At 44.1% G+C, this 24,497-nt stretch overlaps 1 protein-coding gene across 2 annotated transcripts in view; it reads right to left on the bottom strand.

Moving 5' to 3' along the window:
• LOC109891152 (FYVE, RhoGEF and PH domain-containing protein 5) overlaps positions 1-24,497 on the bottom strand; it is a 54,912-nt gene that overhangs the window by 7,462 nt on the left and 22,953 nt on the right. For both annotated transcript variants that reach the window (XM_031825213.1, XM_031825214.1), the window contains exons 5-12: positions 23,986-24,016; positions 22,757-22,908; positions 22,300-22,456; positions 5,206-5,293; positions 4,835-4,885; positions 4,273-4,331; positions 3,996-4,067; positions 3,621-3,689 (exon numbers count right to left, since the gene is read on the bottom strand). In XM_031825213.1, coding sequence (XP_031681073.1) covers positions 3,621-3,689; positions 3,996-4,067; positions 4,273-4,331; positions 4,835-4,885; positions 5,206-5,293; positions 22,300-22,456; positions 22,757-22,908; positions 23,986-24,016 — 679 coding nt within the window. The remainder of the gene's footprint in view (positions 1-3,620; positions 3,690-3,995; positions 4,068-4,272; positions 4,332-4,834; positions 4,886-5,205; positions 5,294-22,299; positions 22,457-22,756; positions 22,909-23,985; positions 24,017-24,497) is intronic.

The following is a 24,497-nucleotide window of genomic DNA, read 5'->3' as shown; positions in this document are numbered from 1 at the left end:
ACTTGAACAGGATGAGTTAACAGTTGTTTTGAGCCCGGCACAAACCATGCTTCTGTCACGTTCGTCATAATGATCGGACCAAGGCGCAGCGTGCATAGAGTTCCACATGTTTATTTAAATGAAACTCACCAACAAAAACAATAAACAGCAAACGAGACGTAACGACTGGAGTGCTCACAGGTACTACACAAAAACATAGTCAAGATCCCACAAATCACAATGGGGAAATGGCTACCTAAATATGATCCCCAATCAGAGACAACAATAAACAGCTGCCTCTGATTGGGAACCATACCAGGCCAACATAGACATATAATTCCCCTAGATAACCCACCCTTAATAAACAGCTCTCAATGGTCAGGGCGTGACAGCTTCATTGACAGCATGGCCAATGTCGAATGTTTATCATTTTAAACTTGGATTTGGGACCACACAGCCACTGTCACTGATTCCTTCCAAACCACTTGTTGAATTTGCGATTTCCAACTTGTTGTGTAATGTTTATGGCCGATGAGCACCGATACGTTTTATCTATAATTCCTCTTCAATATTTCTCTTCATATGACAAGGATTAAAAAGGACTTGCCAGTAGATTGTCGACTTGATTCATGATGATGACTGCTAGCTAAGATTGTGAAAGTATGTCGTTGACATGATCAGTCCAATCAAAGCTACTGTGCCAATGACCTTGAGCCTTCTTGGATGGGCACTTCTATGGCAGGAGCCGAAGGGCTAGAATTTTCAATGTCCCCTCTTATACTTGGCAGTGACGTAAAGTCCCCATGAGTGACAGAACACTGAGGCAATCACGTCGTAACGCTCCGTATTTTCTGCTAGCTTGCCCCACCACCACAGAAAGCACTGAGCTAGGCTGCCTGCATTTTGGAGCTGCCTTACTCAAGAAAACAGAAAAGAGACCATGTTTGTATGCGGCTTTATTAACTCAATTATATATACTATTTTTACATTGTTTGCAAACTGATACGTGACATGTTTAAATGCCAAAATAACATGCAAAACAGGCAAGCCCAAAAAATGTCTGCCCCACCTGGCCTGAATGACAGGTCGCCACTGGATTAATGTGTCTCAATGTCAAAAATCAAGATTTCTCCCTGTTTTTCTGACAGCATGACTTGACCAGTTAAAACTCTGGGATTGACTCATCACTCCACTGAGGTCCTAAGCACACCGTAACTCCACCTCCTGAAGAGAGTGCGAGATGTTACAGATTTTATCTCAGGAAAAAAAAAATGGATTATAGTTGTGTGTGATCATGAGTGGACTGACTGCAGTGTTTTATTCTTAAATGTTAACGTGATTTCCTACAAGCGGTTCCTATAGTTTATCCTATAATACTTTAAATTACGTTTTATCCGGTTGGATAATATTTCCAAAATATGATTGAGTGAATCGTCTTAGTGCAAATCCCTGTAGTTGGACAACAGTGACCTAGAAAACCTTAAAGTTGACTCATTCTGGGTAGATGTAAACAAAGGTCATTGGTCATTCAGGAATAGGCATTTGGGATTATCTTTTCATTTTTACATAACAGATTTATTTCGTTAACTCTATTGTCGATCATTGTTTACCGTCACTGAGAGGCCTGTACAGTTGAAAAAATAAGGAAGTCCCCTTTAACTCTGTAATTTTCCATCATATTAACCCATTCCTTGAGTTAAGCTCTTTCTCTTCTTCTTCTGCCGACATCCCTCTCTCTCACTTTGAGATGGCAGAATCAGAGTGTTCTGTTGGCATAGTTACAGAGGGGGCTTTCACTGCCAGGCTGCTAAAGAATGGCCTGTCCGAAGTCGTTACTCTGTTTGGACTTATGGCTATATAAATAACACCCTCCTCCTCCTCAGACATGTCACCCCTACTACCATATCCTGTGTTGTGTGGGTGCTAAAGACGGGTATGTTCTTTTAAAAAGATTTTTAGGTGGGTTGAATCTAAGAAATTAGTAATGAAACAATTTTAGATGAACATGGCATGGTAAAACAATAGTAGGACATCCAAATTCATATCTACTGATATACATACAAAATAGATATCTAAATACAATTATGATTAGACAAACTAACATCAGGTTTAAACAGAGAGAGAAGCACGTTTAGTGTGTGTGACTGTATTAAACAGAGAGAGAAGCAGGTCTAGTGTGTGTGGGTGTATTAAACAGAGAGAGAAGCAGGTCTAGTGTGTGTGGATGTATTAAAAAGAGAGAGAAGCAGGTCTAGTGTGTGTGTGTGTGTATTAAACAGAGAGAAGCAGGTCTAATGTGTGTGTGTGTGTGTGTGCTTATTAAACAGAGAGAAGCAGGTCTAGTGTGTGTGTGTGTGTGTATTAAACAGAGAGAAGCAGGTCTAGATTGTGTGTGTGTGTGTGTGTGTGTGTGTGTGTGTGTGTGTGTGTGTGTGTGTGTGTGTGTGTGTGTGTGTGTGTGTGTGGGTGGGTGTATTGAACAGAGAGAAGCAGGTCTAGTGTGTGTGTGTGTATTAAACAGAGAGAAGCAGGTCTAGTGTGTGTGTGTGTATTAAACAGAGAGAAGCAGGTCTAGTGTGTGTGTGTGTGTATTAAACAGAGAGAAGCAGGTATAGTGTGTGTGTGTGTATTAAACAGAGAGAAGCAGGTCTAGTGTGTGTGTGTGCTTATTAAACAGAGAGAAGCAGGTCTAGTGTGTGTGTGTGTGCTTATTAAACAGAGAGAAGCAGGTCTAGTGTGTGTGTGCGTGTGTGTGTGTGTGTGTGTTTGTGTGTGTATTAAACAGAGAGAAGCAGGTATAGTGTGTATGTGTGTGTGTGTATTAAACAGAGAGAAGCAGGTCTAGTGTGTGTGTGTGTGTGTGTGTGTGTGTGTGTGTATTAAACAGAGAGAAGCAGGTCTAGTGTGTGTGTGTGTGTGTGTGTGTGTGTGTGTGTGTGTGTGTGTGTGTGTGTGTGTGTGTATTAAACAGAGAGAAGCAGGTCTAGTGTGTGTGTGTGTGTGTGTATTAAACAGAGAGAAGCAGGTCTAGTGTGTGTGTGTGGGTGTATTAAACAGAGAGAAGCAGGTCTAGTGTGTGTGTGTGTGTGTGTGTATTAAACAGAGAGAAGCAGGTCTAGTGTGTGTGTGGGGTATTAAACAGAGAGAAGCAGGTCTAGTGTATGTGTGTGTGTATTAAACAGAGAGAAGCAGGTCTAGTGTGTGTGTGGGGTATTAAAAAGAGAGAAGCAGGTCTAGTGTATGTGTGTGTGTATTAAACAGAGAGAAGCAGGTCTAGTGTGTGTGTGGGTGTATGAGGAGCGTTCCTGACCTTCCCCGTTCAGTCAGTAAAGAGCAGCTCAGGAAGCTGCCATTCAGAAACATCCTGCCAGGAAACCCTGCTCTCAATAGCAGGGTCTGGGTCTGGGAGGGCCATAGATATAGAGCAAACAGAACAGATCTGCTGCTTATCCTTTTCAGATGACATTTACATTGCAACAAGATGGTGCATAGTTGTGTAGTCTTACTGACAAGCGCGGTGACCATGTTCAAATTTGAGAAAATTGTTATTTTAGATTTTTGGCCTAAAAGCTCTGTCCGTTATCTGCAGGTTTGTGACAGTGAGTCCCCTACCCTCCCTCCAAACAGGAAGTGACATTTACCAGAAACAGGTGGCGTGGCTGTCTGCACTTCCTGCTGACCTTCATCAGAGTGCCCTCCTTCACAAACACCTGAGTACAAAACACACACATGCACACAGGGTCAGATATATAGTAGATGAAATGGCAATTAAGGACAGTGTGCCACATATGAGAAGCAAGAGGGTTGGAGAGAGGGCTTTAAAGAGTGTGTGTGTCCACTCTTCTCCACCCAGACACAGAGAGAGGGCCAGGGGATTCCCAGCTGACTGGTTATATAAAGGTCGACACGGGCGGGATGGAGAGGTAGAGGTTGGAGGGGGGAGAGGGTGTACCATTGCCCGGGGCCCTGGGCAGAAACAATGGTGTTATCAGGCAGGCAGACAGGACGGAGCTTACCCTGCCAGGCTGGAGCAGATCCCTCTGGCCTCCAACACTGTACTCTATGTTGACAAGACGTAGCAGGTTCTCCTGAGAAAGTGAGAAAGAGAGAGGAGGGAGAGACATGCCATGTTGAGCAATAACTACCAAATAACAACACTGCATGTGTGCACTCTCTCAAGCACTCTCACACACACACGCAGACACAAAACAAACATACACGCAACAAACACAAACACACACACACACACAATAAACACACACTATGTTGAAAGACACTCATCTTGAAACTCACCCCATGTTTCAAACTGTCATTGGCTTGATCTGCAATGTCTGAGACTACCACCAGAGCAGCTGAGAGAGGAGACAGTGACAAGACAGAAGCAACGAGTTGTCGTTAACGCAAAATGAAACACATCAGACACACAGAGAACCAGAGAGGGACATGTTCACCAGAGACTATTCTCATATTTAATGAGGTGTTCATTCCAGCCTTGTCCCCCATACACATACAGAGAGATAACATCCCTACAATTTTCCTCCTACACACACACACACACATCATCTGGGCTGGAAGTGGCTTTTCTAGTGGCTAGAGATAGCACAGTGGTTAACCCACTCATGAATTACTCATACATCACACAGAGACAAGAGAGCCAAAATGGTTACCTAGTGATTTACACACCAACACAAATACACAGAAAAACAGACTAAATGGCTCCCTAGTAAGGTAAGAATGTCAAAAATCCCTTATAAACACATAGAAACAGAACTGACATGGCCCTCTTGTGAATAACACAATGCAGAGTAAATAGGTGCTATACATGGCTAGGGCTCACAACAGAGCCCCACTGTACCTTGTGTGTCTTCGTATTCTTTGGAGTCTGGGGAGAGGTTGTTGAGGTAATCTGGAGCAGGAGGAAAACAAGCAGCAGCAAATGAGAAAAGACTCAAACAAAGTGAAAGACACAAGATCATTAATAAAACCCCGGTACAATCAGACATAATGAGATCAATTTCATCTGAAGACTGTCTGATGTATAAATGTGTACGTTATGACATACTTTTACACACACACCCACCCACCCACCCACCCACCCACCCACACACACACACACACACACACACACACACACACACACACACACACACACACACACACACACACACACACACACACACACACACACACACACACACACACACACACACACACACAAACACTTACCGGTGAGGAGCATGCGGTATTGAGCCACACGTACGATGACCTGCAGAAGCTGGTGTTTCAGAGAGACATTGTCACCTGCTGGACTCTGCTGCTGGGACAGACAGACACACACTCAGTACTGGGCCTCACCTACACCCATGTTACTGATACACATCAACAAAATGATTTCCTATGTCCATATCATCCCGAAATGTCTTAAGAGAAACATTGACCAAATTAGCTTTTGCACTGACAGACGAAGTAGAGACAGAGAAAAGAAAGAGAGAAAAAGAGATGGTGGGAAGAGATAATTCAGCAGAATCCCAAGTCACTTATGTGGCGAGCCAGGACCAATAACTCAACAGAGTGCTGGTCAGCATTCACAGTCCCCTGCTCAAACATCCCCATACACTTGTACTCTTACACACACAAACAAGCATGCACACACACACACACACACACACACACACACACACACACACACACACACACACACACACACACACACACACACACACACACACACACACACACACACACACACACACACACACACACACACACACACACACACACACACACACAAACACATGCACACCCTATTTCATACTACCCACACAAACAGAATGGATCACAAATCAAGTCCTGGCAGAGAAATATGTTGATTTGATAAGGGAGAGCTAGCCAGCAGCAATGCAACCAAACACACACACACGAGTGGCGAACGATTAACCAAATGTCAGTTATTTTTCATTTTTTAAACAACTAATTGACTGACGTCGGTTCAATTATTTGAATTCCATTTTGTACGTTTTTTTTCGGTGAGCTCAATGCACAGTTTCTCTAGAGAGAAATCAGATCAAGCTCGAACTGTGCGATGTAGTACAGACTTGTTTAGCACAGTAAACATGGAAATGAACTACCATGGCCATAAAACACTGTGCGTCTACTTGTCCAGTCGTTGTGGGACAGACATGGAGAGAAAAGACAGAATAAAGCATGGAGAGGGATACAGAGCAGTTGCTTCGTGAGGTATCTCTACCTGAAAATACATGACCTAAGTGATTGATAGTTGGTATTCAGCAGTCATAAAGTATGCCTTATTTACTTTGAAGAACTGCTAAAATAGTGATTTTGTCAGACAGCTTTAAGCAGCAGCTCTATAGAGATGAGATGATGACTTGGGATGAAATAATAAAGTCATCAAATAAAACAAATGTAATAACAACTGAAATATTTTATTAACGTGACGTAATGTGATTAAATGATGGTTAATAAGTAATAAGCAGTAATGGAGAGTCACTACCATCATGGTACTTTTATGAATTGTTTTATTCTGTGATTATTTTTCAATAAATGGACCGAAACCAAACTGACCTCAAAAAGCACTGATTGCTCAGCACTAACACATACACAGAACACACAAGACGTGGATGTCGATTATGGCAGCCCTCCGCACCTCTCTGATTCAGAGGGGCTGGGTTAAATGCAGAAGACATATTTGAGTTGAATGCATTCAGTTGTACAACTGACTAGATATCCCCCTTTCCCTTTCCACACACACAGTTGTAGCATACTGTACAGTAACACCAACCATATCAACTTCATCTGTTTCAGTTCACACAGGAGATTCATCATGGTGACTGTACATGATACACACAGGAGCTTCATCATGGTGACTGTACATGATACACACAGGTGATTCATCATGGTGAGTGTACATGATACACACAGGAGCTTCTGATGGGAGATCCGTTAGAGGGAATGGGCAGAGAGAGGGGGAGGAGGGCTCTTTCTCTCAACCCAGATTCATTCAACACTCATCCTCTATAAGGCTGGAGTATCAACTTCTGAAGGTGGCATAAGCATCAATAGGACTCTTATTCTACACAGCCTGAAGATCAATACACTCCTATACCCAGAATGCACCATGCTCCATTTTTAGCTACAGTATGGATGTCAATGAAGACACTAGAAGTACACTACAATCAACTCCTTATAATGTACTGCAAGGGAATGCCGTCAATGCATGCAATATAAACTGGAGCATGCAGATATCCAGAGATGTTTGCACTTATCTAATATGCACGGTAGCTCACACACTCATGGATAGCTCATGGTTGCTTACGATCTGAATGATTTTGACAGAAACCCGACCCCTTCAATTACTTCCCCTTTGCTGTGGTTTCTACAATCATGTTCAACTCTGTGGTTACAGTGGTGCTACTGAAGAAGAGGACTACAGACCAGCACCTCAACCATTCAAAGCCTGGCAATTACAATACATGTTGATGTGGTTAATAAAACAGACTCCTTTCGGTCGTTCTGCTTTGTGAATGGAGTTATCTTGCTCAATGGATCTTGCTTAATGTATGTAATGTAATGTATTTATTTATTTATTTTTCACCTTTATTTAACCAGGTAGGCTAGTTGAGAACAAGTTCTCATTTGCAACTGCGACCTGGCCAAGATAAAGCATAGCAGTGTGAGCATACAACAAAGAGTTACACATGGAGTAAACAATTAACAAGTCAATAACACAGTAGAAAACGAAGGGGGGGTCTATATACAATGTGTGCAAAAGGCATGAGGAGGTAGGCAAATAATTACAATGTTGCAGATTAACACTGGAGTGATAAAAGATCAGATGGTCATGTACAGGTAGAGATATTGGTGTGCAGAAGAGCAGAAAAGTAAATAAATAAAAACAGTATGGGGATGAGGTAGGTGAAAAGGGTGGGCTATTTACCAATAGACTATGTACAGCTGCAGCGATCGGTTAGCTGCTCAGATAGCTGATGTTTGAAGTTGGTGAGGGAGATAAAAGTCTCCAACTTCAGCGATTTTTGCAATTCGTTCCAGTCACAGGCAGCAGAGTACTGGAACGAAAGGCGGCCAAATGAGGTGTTGGCTTTTGGGATGATCAGTGAGATACACCTGCTGGAGCGCGTGCTACGGATGGGTGTTGCCATCGTGACCAGTGAGCTGAGATAAGGCGGAGCTTTACCTAGCATAGACTTGTAGATGATACTAAAAGCCAAACAAAGCAAATGAGATAGGAACTGTGTTCATTGACATTCAGACATTTCCAACATGTTACTGATGAGGCAACACTTCATCTAATCTTATAGGATGATGACTTAAAGAAAAAGGTTTTCTTCATCAAAAGGAAAAACAGAATAAGATCTTATACGTGTAATACATTTGATTTCAAAATATGCCTGTGTACAGTATTAACATTATCTGTCCACTTCTTGATCTTGTGACTTATGGCTGAAACTCAAACGAGCTGCCTGTGAAAACCAGAAGCTGATTTAAAGCTGAAACCCAGCTGGATAGACAGTAGTTAGATCACCAGGCCAGTCTGTTCTCATACCCTGCTCCTGTACTGACCCTCAGACTAAACCTGACAGCATCACATGGACTAAACTCTAGGATGGAAAGAGACCTGAGATGTCATTAACCCAGAGTGATCTCTACAGAGACAGAGTGGAGATGTTTCATACTGAGAACTCTCCTGGAAACCTCTGTCCTCCTCTCAGAGTGCCTCTGACGTGGAAAAAAACATTTATCATCTCCTCTCACATTATAGACCAACTCATTCAACCACCATATCTACCAACACCCAACCAACAACAACCACTACCCAACAAACAAAAATCCCCACCAAACCAACAACAACCACTACCCAACCAACAACAACCACTACCCAACAAACAAAAATCACCACCAAACCAACAACAAACACTACCCAACCAACAACAACCACTACCTAACCAAAAACCACTACCCAACAAACAAAAATCACCACCAAACCAACAACAAACACTACCCAACCAACAACAACCACTACCTAACCAAAAACCACTACCCAACAAACAAAAATCACCACCAAACCAACAACAAACACTACCCAACCAACAACAACCACTACCTAACCAAAAACCACTACCCAACCAACAACAATCACCACCCACCCACCCAACCGACAACCACTACCCAACCAGCAACAACCACTAACCAACCAACAACAACCACTACCCAACCAACAACCACCAAACCACCATATCTAACAACACCCAACAAACAACAACCACTAACCAACCAACAACAACACCTACCCAACCAAAAAACACCCAACCAACAACAACCACTACCCAACCAACAACAACCTCTACCCAACCAACAACAATCACCACCCAACCAACAACAATCACCACCCACCCACCCAACCAACAACAACCAACCAACAACAACCAACATAACCAACAACAACCACCTAACCACCAACAACAACCACCTAACCAACAACCACTACCCAACAAACAACAACCACCTAACCAAAAACAACCACCGAACCAACAACAACCACCCAACCACCATATCTAACAACATCCAACCAACAACAACCACTACGCAACCAAAAACCACCCAACCAACAACAACCACTACCCAACTAACAATAACCTCTTCCCAACCAACAACAACCAACAACAACCAACATAACCAACAACAACCACCCACCCAACCAACAACAACCACTCAACCAACAACAACCACCTAACCAACAACCACCACCCAACCAACAACAACCACCCAAACCAACAACAACTGCCTAATCAAACAAAAACCACCCAACCACATCAATCACCACTGAACCAACAACCACTAAACCAACCAACAACAACCCAACCACCATATCTACCAACACCCAACCAACAACAACCACTACCTAACCAAAAACCACTACCCAACCAACAACAATCACCACCAAACCAACAACAAACACTACCCAACCAACAACAACCACTACCTAACCAAAAACCACTACCCAACCAACAACAATCACCACCCACCCACCCAACCGACAACCACTACCCAACCAGCAACAACCACTAACCAACCAACAACAACCACTACCAAACCAACAACAACCACTACCCAACCAACAACAACCACTACCCAACAAACAAAAATCACCACCAAACCAACAACAAACACTACCCAACCAACAACAACCACTACCTAACCAAAAACCACTACCCAACAAACAAAAATCACCACCAAACCAACAACAAACACTACCCAACCAACAACAACCACTACCTAACCAAAAACCACTACCCAACAAACAAAAATCACCACCAAACCAACAACAAACACTACCCAACCAACAACAACCACTACCTAACCAAAAACCACTACCCAACCAACAACAATCACCACCCACCCACCCAACCGACAACCACTACCCAACCAGCAACAACCACTAACCAACCAACAACAACCACTACCCAACCAACAACAACCACTACCCAACCAACAACCACCAAACCACCATATCTAACAACACCCAACAAACAACAACCACTAACCAACCAACAACAACACCTACCCAAACAAAAACCACCCAACCAACAACAACCACTACCCAACCAACAACAACCACTACCCAACCAACAACAATCACCACCCAACCAACAACAATCACCACCCACCCACCCACCCAACCAACAACAACCAACCAACAACAACCAACATAACCAACAACAACCACCTAACCACCAACAACAACCACCTAACCAACAACTACTACCCAACAAACAACAACCACCTAACCAACAACAACCACCGAACCAACAACAACCACCCAACCACCATATCTAACAACATCCAACCAACAACAACCACTACACAACCAAAAACCACCCAACCAACAACAACCACTACCCAACTAACAATAACCTATTCCCAACCAACAACAACCAACAACAACCAACATAACCAACAACAACCACCCACCCAACCAACAACAACCACCTAACCAACAACCACCACCCAACCAACAACAACCACCAACCAACAACAACTGCCTAATCAAACAAAAACCACCCAACCACATCAATCACCACTGAACCAACAACCACTAAACCAACCAACAACAACCCAACCACCATATCTACCAACACCCAACCAACAACAACCACTACCTAACCAAAAACCACTACCCAACCAACAACAATCACCACCAAACCAACAACAAACACTACCCAACCAACAACAACCACTACCTAACCAAAAACCACTACCCAACAAACAAAAATCACCACAAAACCAACAACAAACACTACCCAACCAACAACAACCACTACCTAACCAAAAACCACTACCCAACCAACAACAATCACCACCAAACCAACAACAAACACTACCCAACCAACAACAACCACTACCCAACCAACAACAACCACTACCCAACCAACAACAACCACTACCCAACAAACAAAAATCACCACCAAACCAACAACAAACACTACCCAACCAACAACAACCACTACCTAACCAAAAACCACTACCCAACAAACAAAAATCACCGCCAAACCAACAACAAACACTACCCAACCAACAACAACCACTACCTAACCAAAAACCACTACCCAACAAACAAAAATCACCACCAAACCAACAACAAACACTACCCAACCAACAACAACCACTACCTAACCAAAAACCACTACCCAACCAACAACAATCACCACCCACCCACCCAACCGACAACCACTACCCAACCAGCAACAACCACTAACCAACCAACAACAACCACTACCCAACCAACAGCAACCACTACCCAACCAACAACCACCAAACCACCATATCTAACAACACCCAACAAACAACAACCACTAACCAACCAACAACAACACCTACCCAAACAAAAACCACCCAACCAACAACAACCACTACCCAACCAACAACAACCACTACCCAACCAACAACAATCACCACCCAACCAACAACAATCACCACCCACCCACCCAACCAACAACAACCAACCAACAACAACCAACATAACCAACAACAACCACCTAACCACCAACAACAAGCACCTAACCACCAACAACAACCACCTAACCAACAACCACTACCCAACAAACAACAACCACCTAACCAACAACAACCACCGAACCAACAACAACCACCCAACCACCATATCTAACAACATCCAACCAACAACAACCACTACACAACCAAAAACCACCCAACCAACAACAACCACTACCCAACTAACAATAACCTATTCCCAACCAACAACAACCAACAACAACCAACATAACCAACAACAACCACCCACCCAACCAACAACAACCACCTAACCAACAACCACCACCCAACCAACAACAACCACCAACCAACAACAACTGCCTAATCAAACAAAAACCACCCAACCACATCAATCACCACTGAACCAACAACCACTAAACCAACCAACAACAACCCAACCACCATATCTACCAACACCCAACCAACAACAACCACTACCTAACCAAAAACCACTACCAAACCAACAACAATCACCACCAAACCAACAACAAACACTACCCAACCAACAACAACCACTACCTAACCAAAAACCACTACCCAACAAACAAAAATCACCACAAAACCAACAACAAACACTACCCAACCAACAACAACCACTACTTAACCAAAAACCACTACCCAACCAACAACAATCACCACCAAACCAACAACAAACACTACCCAACCAACAACAACCACTACCCAACCAACAACAACCACTACCCAACCAACAACAATCACCACCCAACCAACAACAATCACCACCCACCCACCCAACCAACAACAACCAACCAACAACAACCAACATAACCAACAACAACCACCTAACCACCAACAACAACCACCTAACCAACAACCACTACCCAATAAACAACAACCACCTAACCAACAACAACAACCGAACCAACAACAACCACCCAACCACCATATCTAACAACATCCAACCAACAACAACCACTACACAACCAAAAACCACCCAACCAACAACAACCACTACCCAACTAACAATAACCTATTCCCAACCAACAACAACCAACAACAACCAACATAACCAACAACAACCACCCACCCAACCAACAACAACCACCTAACCAACAACCACCACCCAACCAACAACAACCACCAACCAACAACAACTGCCTAATCAAACAAAAACCACCCAACCACATCAATCACCACTGAACCAACAACCACTAAACCAACCAACAACAACCCAACCACCATATCTACCAACACCCAACCAACAACAACCACTACCTAACCAAAAACCACTACCCAACCAACAACAATCACCACCAAACCAACAACAAACACTACCCAACCAACAACAACCACTACCTAACCAAAAACCACTACCCAACCAACAACAATCACCACCCACCCACCCAACCGACAACCACTACCCAACCAGCAACAACCACTAACCAACCAACAACAACCACTACCCAACCAACAACAACCACTACCCAACCAACAACCACCAAACCACCATATCTAACAACACCCAACAAACAACAACCACTAACCAACCAACAACAACACCTACCCAACCAAAAACCACCCAACCAACAACAACCACTACCCAACCAACAACAACCTCTACCCAACCAACAACAATCACCACCCAACCAACAACAATCACCACCCACCCACCCAACCAACAACAACCAACCAACAACAACCAACATAAACAACAATAACCACCTAACCAACAACTACCACCCAACCAACAACAACCACCTAACCACCAACAACAACCACCTAACCAACAACCACTACCCAACAAACAACAACCACCTAACCAACAACAACCACCAAACCAACAACAACCACCCAACCACCATATCTAACAACATCCAACCAACAACAACCACTACGCAACCAAAAACCACCCAACCAACAACAACCACTACCCAACTAACAATAACCTCTTCCCAACCAACAACAACCAACAACAACCAACATAACCAACAACAACCACCCACCCAACCAACAACAACCACTCAACCAACAACAACCACCTAACCAACAACCACCACCCAACCAACAACAACCACCCAACCAACAACAACTGCCTAATCAACAAAAACCACCCAACCACAACCACAACAACCACTACCCAACCAACATCAATCACCACTGAACCAACAACCACTAAACCAACCAACAACAACCCAACCACCATATCTACCAACACCCAACCAACAACAACCACTACCCAACCAACAACAACCACCTAACCAACAACCACCACCCAACCAACAACAACCACACAACCAACAACCACCACTCAACCAACAACAACCACCGAACCAACAACAACCGCCCCACCAACAACAATAACCACCCAACAACAACCACCCAACCAACAACCACCTAACCAACAACAACTACCCAACCAACAACAACCACCCAACCAACAACCACTACCCAACCAACAACAACCACCCAACCAACAACAACCACTACCCAACAAACAACAACCACTACCCAACCAAAAACAACCACTACCCAACCAACAACCACCCAACCACCATATCAACCAACACCCAACCAACAACAACCACTAACCAACCAACAACAACCACTACGCAACCAACAACAATAACCACCCACCCAACCAACATAACCAACAATAACCACCCAACCAACCAACAACAACCACCTGACCAACAACAACCACCTAAAAAACAACAACCATCACCCAACCAACAACTATCACCCAACAACAACCACCACCCAAACCACAACCACCACCCAACCAACAACCACCACTCAACCAACAACAACCACCCAACAACAACCGCCTAATCAACAAAAACCACCCAACCACTACCCAACCAACATCAATCACTACCCAACCAACAACAACCACTACCAAACCAACAACAGCCACTACCCAACCAACAACCACCCAACCACCATATCTACCAACACCCAACCAACAATAACCACTACCCAACCAACAACAATCACCACCCAACCAACCAACCAACCAACCAACAACCACCCAACCAACAACCACCACCCAACCAACAACAACCACCCAATCAACAACAACCACCCAACCAACCAACAACAACAACCACCCAACCAACCAACAACCACCCAACCAACAATAACCACCCAACCAAAAACCACTACCCAACCAACAACAATCACCACCCACCCACCCAACCGACAACCACTACCCAACCAGCAACAACCACTAACCAACCAACAACAACCACTACCCAACCAACAACAACCACTACCCAACCAACAACCACCAAACCACCATATCTAACAACACCCAACAAACAACAACCACTAACCAACCAACAACAACACCTACCCAACCAAAAACCACCCAACCAACAACAACCACTACCCAACCAACAACAACCTCTACCCAACCAACAACAATCACCACCCAACCAACAACGATCACCACCCACCCACCCAACCAACAACAACCAACCAACAACAACCAACATAACCAACAACAACCACCTAACCACCAACAACAACCACCTAACCAACAACCACTACCCAACAAACAACAACCACCTAACCAACAACAACCACCGAACCAACAACAACCACCCAACCACCATATCTAACAACATCCAACCAACAACAACCACTACACAACCAAAAACCACCCAACCAACAACAACCACTACCCAACTAACAATAACCTCTTCCCAACCAACAACAACCAACAACAACCAACATAACCAACAACAACCACCCACCCAACCAACAACAACCACTCAACCAACAACAACCACCTAACCAACAACCACCACCCAACCAACAACAACCACCCAACCAACAACAACTGCCTAATCAAACAAAAACCACCCAACCACATCAATCACCACTGAACCAACAACCACTAAACCAACCAACAACAACCCAACCACCATATCTACCAACACCCAACCAACAACAACCACTACCTAACCAAAAACCACTACCCAACCAACAACAATCACCACCAAACCAACAACAAACACTACCCAACCAACAACAACCACTACCTAACCAAAAACCACTACCCAACAAACAAAAATCACCACAAAACCAACAACAAACACTACCCAACCAACAACAACCACTACCTAACCAAAAACCACTACCCAACCAACAACAATCACCACCCACCCACCTAACCAACAACAACTACCCAACCAACAACAACCACCCAACCAACAACCACTACCCAACCAACAACAACCACGTAACCAACAACAACCACTACCCAACAAACAACAACCACTACCCAACCAAAAACAACCACTACCCAACCAACAACCACCCAACCACCATATCAACCAACACCCAACCAACAACAACCACTAACCAACCAACAACAACCACTACGCAACCAACAACAATAACCACCCACCCAACCAACATAACCAACAATAACCACCCAACCAACCAACAACAACCACCTGACCAACAACAACCACCTAAAAAACAATAACCATCACCCAACCAACAACCATCACCCAACAACAACCACCACCCAAACCACAACCATCACCCAACCAACAACCACCACTCAACCAACAACAACCACCCAACAACAACCGCCTAATCAACAAAAACCACCCAACCACTACCCAACCAACATCAATCACTACCCAACCAACAACAACCACTACCAAACCAACAACAGCCACTACCCAACCAACAACCACCCAACCACCATATCTACCAACACCCAACCAACAATAACCACTACCCAACCAACAACAATCACCACCCAACCAACCAACCAACCAACCAACCAACAACCACCCAACCAACAACCACCACCCAACCAACAACAACCACCCAATCAACAACAACCACCCAACCAACCAACAACAACAACCACCCAACCAACCAACAACCACCCAACCAACAATAACCACCCAACCAAAAACCACTACCCAACCAACAACAATCACCACCCACCCACCCAACCGACAACCACTACCCAACCAGCAACAACCACTAACCAACCAACAACAACCACTACCCAACCAGCAACAACCACTAACCAACCAACAACAACCACTACCCAACCAACAACAACCACTACCCAACCAACAACCACCAAACCACCATATCTAACAACACCCAACAAACAACAACCACTAACCAACCAACAACAACACCTACCCAAACAAAAACCACCCAACCAACAACAACCACTACCCAACCAACAACAACCTCTACCCAACCAACAACAATCACCACCCAACCAACAACAATCACCACCCACCCACCCAAACAACAACAACCAACCAACAACAACCAACATAACCAACAACAACCACCTAACCACCAACAACAACCACCTAACCAACAACCACTACCCAACAAACAACAACCACCTAACCAACAACAACCACCGAACCAACAACAACCACCCAACCACCATATCTAACAACATCCAACCAACAACAACCACTACACAACCAAAAACCCACCCAACCAACAACAACCACTACCCAACTAACAATAACCTCTTCCCAACCAACAACAACCAACAACAACCAACATAACCAACAACAACCACCCACCCACCCAACCAACAACAACCACCTAACCAACAACCACCACCACCCAACCAACAACAACCACCCAACCAACAACAACTGCCTAATCAAACAAAAACCACCCAACCACATCAATCACCACTGAACCAACAACCACTAAACCAACCAACAACAACCCAACCACCATATCTACCAACACCCAACCAACAACAACCACTACCTAACCAAAAACCACTACCCAACCAACAACAATCACCACCAAACCAACAACAAACACTACCCAACCAACAACAACCACTACCTAACCAAAAACCACTACCCAACAAACAAAAATCACCACAAAACCAACAACAAACACTACCCAACCAACAACAACCACTACCTAACCAAAAACCACTACCCAACCAACAACAATCACCACCCACCCACCCAACCGACAACCACTACCCAACCAGCAACAACCACTAACCAACCAACAACAACCACTACCCAACCAACAACAACCACTACCCAACCAACAACCACCAAACCACCATATCTAACAACACCCAACAAACAACAACCACTAACCAACCAACAACAACACCTACCCAACCAAAAACCACCCAACCAACAACAACCACTACCCAACCAACAACAACCTCTACCCAACCAACAACAATCACCACCCAACCAACAACAATCACCACCTACCCACCCAACCAACAACAACCAACCAACAACAACCAACATAAACAACAATAACCACCTAACCAACAACTACCACCCAACCAACAACAACCACCTAACCACCAACAACAACCACCTAACCAACAACCACTACCCAACAAACAACAACCACCTAACCAACAACAACCACCAAACCAACAACAACCACCCAACCACCATATCTAACAACATCCAACCAACAACAACCACTACGCAACCAAAAAACCACCCAACCAACAACAACCACTACCCAACTAACAATAACCTCTTCCCAACCAACAACAACCAACAACAACCAACATAACCAACAACAACCACCCACCCAACCAACAACAACCACTCAACCAACAACAACCACCTAACCAACAACCACCACCCAACCAACAACAACCACCCAACCAACAACAACTGCCTAATCAACAAAAACCACCCAACCACAACCACAACAACCACTACCCAACCAACATCAATCACCACTGAACCAACAACCACTAAACCAACCAACAACAACCCAACCACCATATCTACCAACACCCAACCAACAACAACCACCTAACCAACAACCACCACCCAACCAACAACAACCACACAACCAACAACCACCACTCAACCAACAACAACCACCGAACCAACAACAACCGCCCCACCAACAACAATAACCACCCAACAACAACCACCCAACCAACAACCACCTAACCAACAACAACTACCCAACCAACAACAACCACCCAACCAACAACTACTACCCAACCAACAACAACCACCCAACCAACAACAACCACTACCCAACAAACAACAACCACTACCCAACCAAAAACAACCACTACCCAACCAACAACCACCCAACCACCATATCAACCAACACCCAACCAACAACAACCACTAACCAACCAACAACAACCACTACGCAACCAACAACAATAACCACCCACCCAACCAACATAACCAACAATAACCACCCAACCAACCAACAACAACCACCTGACCAACAACAACCACCTAAAAAACAACAACCATCACCCAACCAACAACCATCACCCAACAACAACCACCACCCAAACCACAACCACCACCCAACCAACAACCACCACTCAACCAACAACAACCACCCAACAACAACCGCCTAATCAACAAAAACCACCCAACCACTACCCAACCAACATCAATCACTACCCAACCAACAACAACCACTACCAAACCAACAACAGCCACTACCCAACCAACAACCACCCAACCACCATATCTACCAACACCCAACCAACAATAACCACTACCCAACCAACAACCATCACCACCCAACCAACCAACCAACCAACAACCACCCAACCAACAACCACCACCCAACCAACAACAACCACCCAATCAACAACAACCACCCAACCAACCAACCACAACAACCACCCAACCAACCAACAACCACCCAACCAACAATAACCACCCAACCAAAAACTACCACCCAACCAACAACAAATGCCCAACCAACGACAATAACCACCAACAACAACCACCCAACCAACAACAACCGCTTAATCAACAAAAAACATCCAACCAACAACAACCACTACCCAACCAACAACAACCAACAAGTAACAACCACCCAACCATCAACAACCACCTAACCAACAACCACCACCCAACCAACAACCACCCAACCAACAACAACCACCTAACCAACATCAACCACCCAACCAACAACAACCAGCCAACCAACAACCACTACCCAACCAATAGCAACCACTACCCAACCAACAACCACCCAACCAACAACAACCACCCAAACAAAAACAACCACCCAACCAACAAGCATAGGTAAGTGCCAATACATAATGACATACTAATTATGATATAGCAACTCCATGAGAACATTATAATACAATTTCAGAAGGAACTATTTTACACACATACACATGGTTTGGTATTCCATGTACAGTAACGTTTTAACAGAGACCAGACACCTCCTGTACTTCTCCTTTAGTATTGTGTCAGTGCTCATTGCGGTCATCATGGTTATAACAGTCATTGTGGTTCTAGCAGTCATTGCGGTTCTAGCAGTCATCGTGGTTATAGGTGTCATCGTGGTTCTAGCAGTCATCGTGGTTATAGCAGTCATCGTGGTTATAGCAGTCATCGTGGTTATAGGAGTCACTGTGGTTCTAGCAGTCATCGTGTTTATAGCAGTCACTGTGGTTATAGCAGTCATTATGGTTATAGCAGTCACGGTGGTTATAGCAGTCACGGTGGTTATAGCAGTCACGGTGGTTATAGCAGTCACTGTGGTTATAGCAGTCATCGTGGTTATAGCAGTCATCGTGGTTATAGCAGTCATCGTGGTTATAGCAGTCATTGTGGTTATAGCAGTCATTGTGGATATAGCAGTCATCGTTGTTCTAGCAGTCATCGTGGTTATAGCAGTCATCGTGGTTATAGCAGTCATCGTGGTTACAGCAGTCATCGTGGTTACAGCAGTCATTGTGGTTATAGCAGTCACTGTGGTTATAGCAGTCACTGTGGTTATAGCAGTCACTGTGGTTATAGCAGTCACTGTGGTTATAGCAGTCATCGTGGTTATAGCAGTCATCATGGTTACAGCAGTCATCGTGGTTACAGCAGTCATCGTGGTTACAGCAGTCATCGTGGTTACAGCAGTCATCGTGGTTATAGCAGTTATCGTGGTTATAGCAGTCATCGTGGTGACAGCAGTTATCGTGGTGACAGCAGTTATTGTGGTTCTAGCAGTCATTGTGGATATAGCAGTCATCGTGGTTGTAGCAGTCATCGTGGTTGTAGCAGTCATCGTGGTTATAGCAGTCACCGTGGTTATAGCAGTCACCGTGGTTATAGCAGTCACCGTGGTTACAGCAGTCATCGTGGTTACAGCAGTCATCGTGGTTACAGCAGTCATCGTGGTTACAGCAGTCATCATGGTTACAGCAGTCATCGTGGTTACAGCAGTCATCGTTGTTACAGCAGTCATCGTGGTTATAGCAGTCATCGTGGTTACAGCAGTCATTGTGGTTATAGCAGTCATCGTGGTTATAGCAGTCATCGTGGCTATAGCAGTCATCGTGGTTACAGCAGTCATCGTGGTTATAGCAGTCATCGTGGTTACAGCAGTCATCGTGGTTATAGCAGTCATCGTGGTTATAGCAGTCATCGTGGTTATAGCAGTCATCGTGGTTATAGCAGTCATCGTGGTTACAGCAGTTATTGTGGATATAACATTGTTACTGAAGAAGAGGAGCAGAGCAGCTGGACCAGATGTCAAACAGTCACAGTCTGATGATGTGAATTACAATATGTTAATTCAAACTGAAACTGTCAATATCAGATCACTTTTAAGTTTATGCCTACATTTAGCATATTTAGTTGTTTTTTATAAGTTTATTTTTTTGTTCTATGATATTGTATATCAGATTTGATCTATCTTTAGTTTGGTACTTTTAGGTCTATTTCTGATACGTGTCCTTTTTAAAACCAAGTGAAGTGGGTGTCGTTAAGTGGGTCGATTTTCTCAAAGCATACAGCTAATTTGTATTTTATTTTATTGAGTTTAAATGAAACAAGTAAATGATGTAAACTGGGTTTGTGCTAAGTTCTTAGACACTGGGTTATTATCTGTCATTAGTCATTAGTTATTATCTGTCATGTGTATGGGTGCATACTGTATAGAATAAGAGCTGGAAATTAAACAATGTAATCAACATACACCTGATTAAAAGTAAGAATGATATTCCACAGAAAAGTCCCCTCTTCAGCAGAGACAGAATGATGGCCTGCAGCTCCCTGCCACATGATGTGTTTTAGGTGGCATAGCATGACGTTCTCACACTCATCTAACATTGTGCACGGAAAGCTGAAACTGGCTAACAAATAGCTCACTGTGGGTTCAGAGCCTGCACATAGAGAGAAACCTAAGAGAAACCTCCCGTGTCTTCTCTGGTCTTATTCAAAAACAGTGTGTTTGCTATGAACAGTCCTGACTTGACTTTAAACAGCCCTGCTGTCTGACCTCATACTGGCTGACGATGGCTGAGAAGGCGGGCGAGGTCCGGCAGCTTTCGTCCAGCAGGCTCATGCTACGGTCGTAGTGACCAATGTAGGCCGTGAAGACCACAAACTCCAACTTCCTGGATAGGATGACATCCGCAATCCTCTGGCTCTCTTCCCTGAAGAGAAAGAATGAAGAGAAAGAATGGAATGAAGAAACATGAGGGATTGCACACTAGACACTGTGCTCAGTATGCAGCAGACACATGGTCCATCTGATCTGATGAATGACCTCTGTGCTGCATTAATGTGTGTTCTGTCATGAGTACTGTGTGTGTTGGCTGTGTGTGTGTGTGTGTGTGTGTGTGTGTGTGTGTGTGTGTGTGTGTGTGTGTGTGTGTGTGTGTGTGTGTGTGTGTGTGTGTGTGTGTGTGTGTGTGTGTGTGTGTGTGTGTGGTGTAGAGTCTGCAGTGTCTCACCACTGTCGGATGCGGTTCTCTAACTCGGTGAGGATTCTGCGGTGCAGAGTGTAAACATCAGGCAGCTTGTTGAGGATCTCCCTTAGCCTCTCCTCCTCCAGCACAGGATCCCCCTCATCCCCTACTGCAGCCCCCACCGCCTCCCTGAAGTCCTGACACAGAGATGAACATGATTTGATTATATGAGTTATTAACATACTGTGTATGACACACACTAATTTTATGAAGTCAATCAGTGCTGCCAGCCCAACGGCTGGAAGAGTCCTCCATTCACACAACAAAAATGTGAATTTCTGAGCATTATGTCGATCTGTCTGGCTGTCGGCCATGATGTCTATTTTTAGACAGACTGCTAATGACTGCATGAGGCAGCCAGTTAGCTCCTATAATGTACAGAGCCAGAGCATTAAGCCATAAGATGTAGGCCTGCTATGGTAAATGTATGTTTACTTGCCTACATATACAGAAGAATAGCGCAGTACCCTATCAATGACTGCAATAGGGGCATTGCCACATTTTGTGATGGAATTTTCATTACATCTTATGATTACATCTCTGATCACAACATCAGGTTCTCTTCTTTTCACCCAGAAATAATACACACTAAAATTGCTGTGGCAATCCATTAACCATGTTGAGCTGACCGACTTTTTGAAGCGCCATACCAACCCCACCCTGGTTTCTCAGGAGAGGGGTGACAGACATTGTGATGTAATGTAGAGAGAAGTGCACCGAGATGAACTTTGACCCCAGAAGGGTTGCATTCTAAATCGCTTGCCTTCTTCTTGAAATGTGCAATGAACCACTTACCCTCCCCTAAAATAGGATAGTTGCTCTGCTGCTAAAAACACTTCCACAGCTAGTGCAGACAACACTGTTCTCCAGTCTGTAGGTAACCCTCCATTACATCATTCAAAGCCATCCCAATGATTCTATCTTGTCTCTGATTCACACGATTTGACTTTCCACAGACCAAAAAGTACTGTTTGCCATTTGAAATCATGGCTGCTAGTGTTCCGACTACTATACTGTTGTACCAAGTACCAAACATATCCCTGTAGATTACCATCCTAACCCTTACTCCACATCTTCTGTATCTCTCTCCTACCCAGCTCATAGGGGCACTAAAAGATGACAGGTAGCTTTCTTGGAGCAGATTTTGCCCCATGAATGTAAGGGGAAATCCATCAATAAAGACATGTCAAGTTCAAAGACTTCTTGATACTTACCACCTGGAGAAGCCTGAGGGCTTTCACATGTCTGCAGAGAGAGAAATTGAGGCACTGTCAGGTTTCCATGTGCAGACAAATGTAAAAATGCATCAATGTCCAGGTTATGAAAGGGACACAACAATGTTACAGAGTTACAGTGATGGTGATCATTAGTGTTCTATGTCAGTGGTTCCCCAAATTTTTATAGTGCCGTACCCCTTCAAACATTCAACCTCCAGCTGTACCCCCTCTAGCACCAGGGTCAGCACACTCTCAAATGTTGTTACATTTATTGTTGTTACATTTACGATACATTTATTAAACATAAGAATGAGTGTGTGTTTTTGTCACATCCCGGCTCGTGGGAAGTGATAAAGAGATCGTATAGGACCAGGGCACAAATAAAAATATATTAATAATCAATAATTTTGCTCTTCATTTAACCATCTTACACCTAAAACCTTATTTGTTAATTCGAAAATTGTAAATAACTCACCACAGGTTAATGAGAAGGGTGTGCTTGAAAGGAT

The sequence above is a fragment of the Oncorhynchus kisutch genome, linkage group LG5, assembly GCF_002021735.2.
Source record: "Oncorhynchus kisutch isolate 150728-3 linkage group LG5, Okis_V2, whole genome shotgun sequence".
NCBI lineage: Eukaryota > Metazoa > Chordata > Actinopteri > Salmoniformes > Salmonidae > Oncorhynchus > Oncorhynchus kisutch.
The sequence above is the reverse complement of the archived record's forward strand: the minus strand, read 5'-3'. Positions and strand labels throughout refer to the sequence as shown.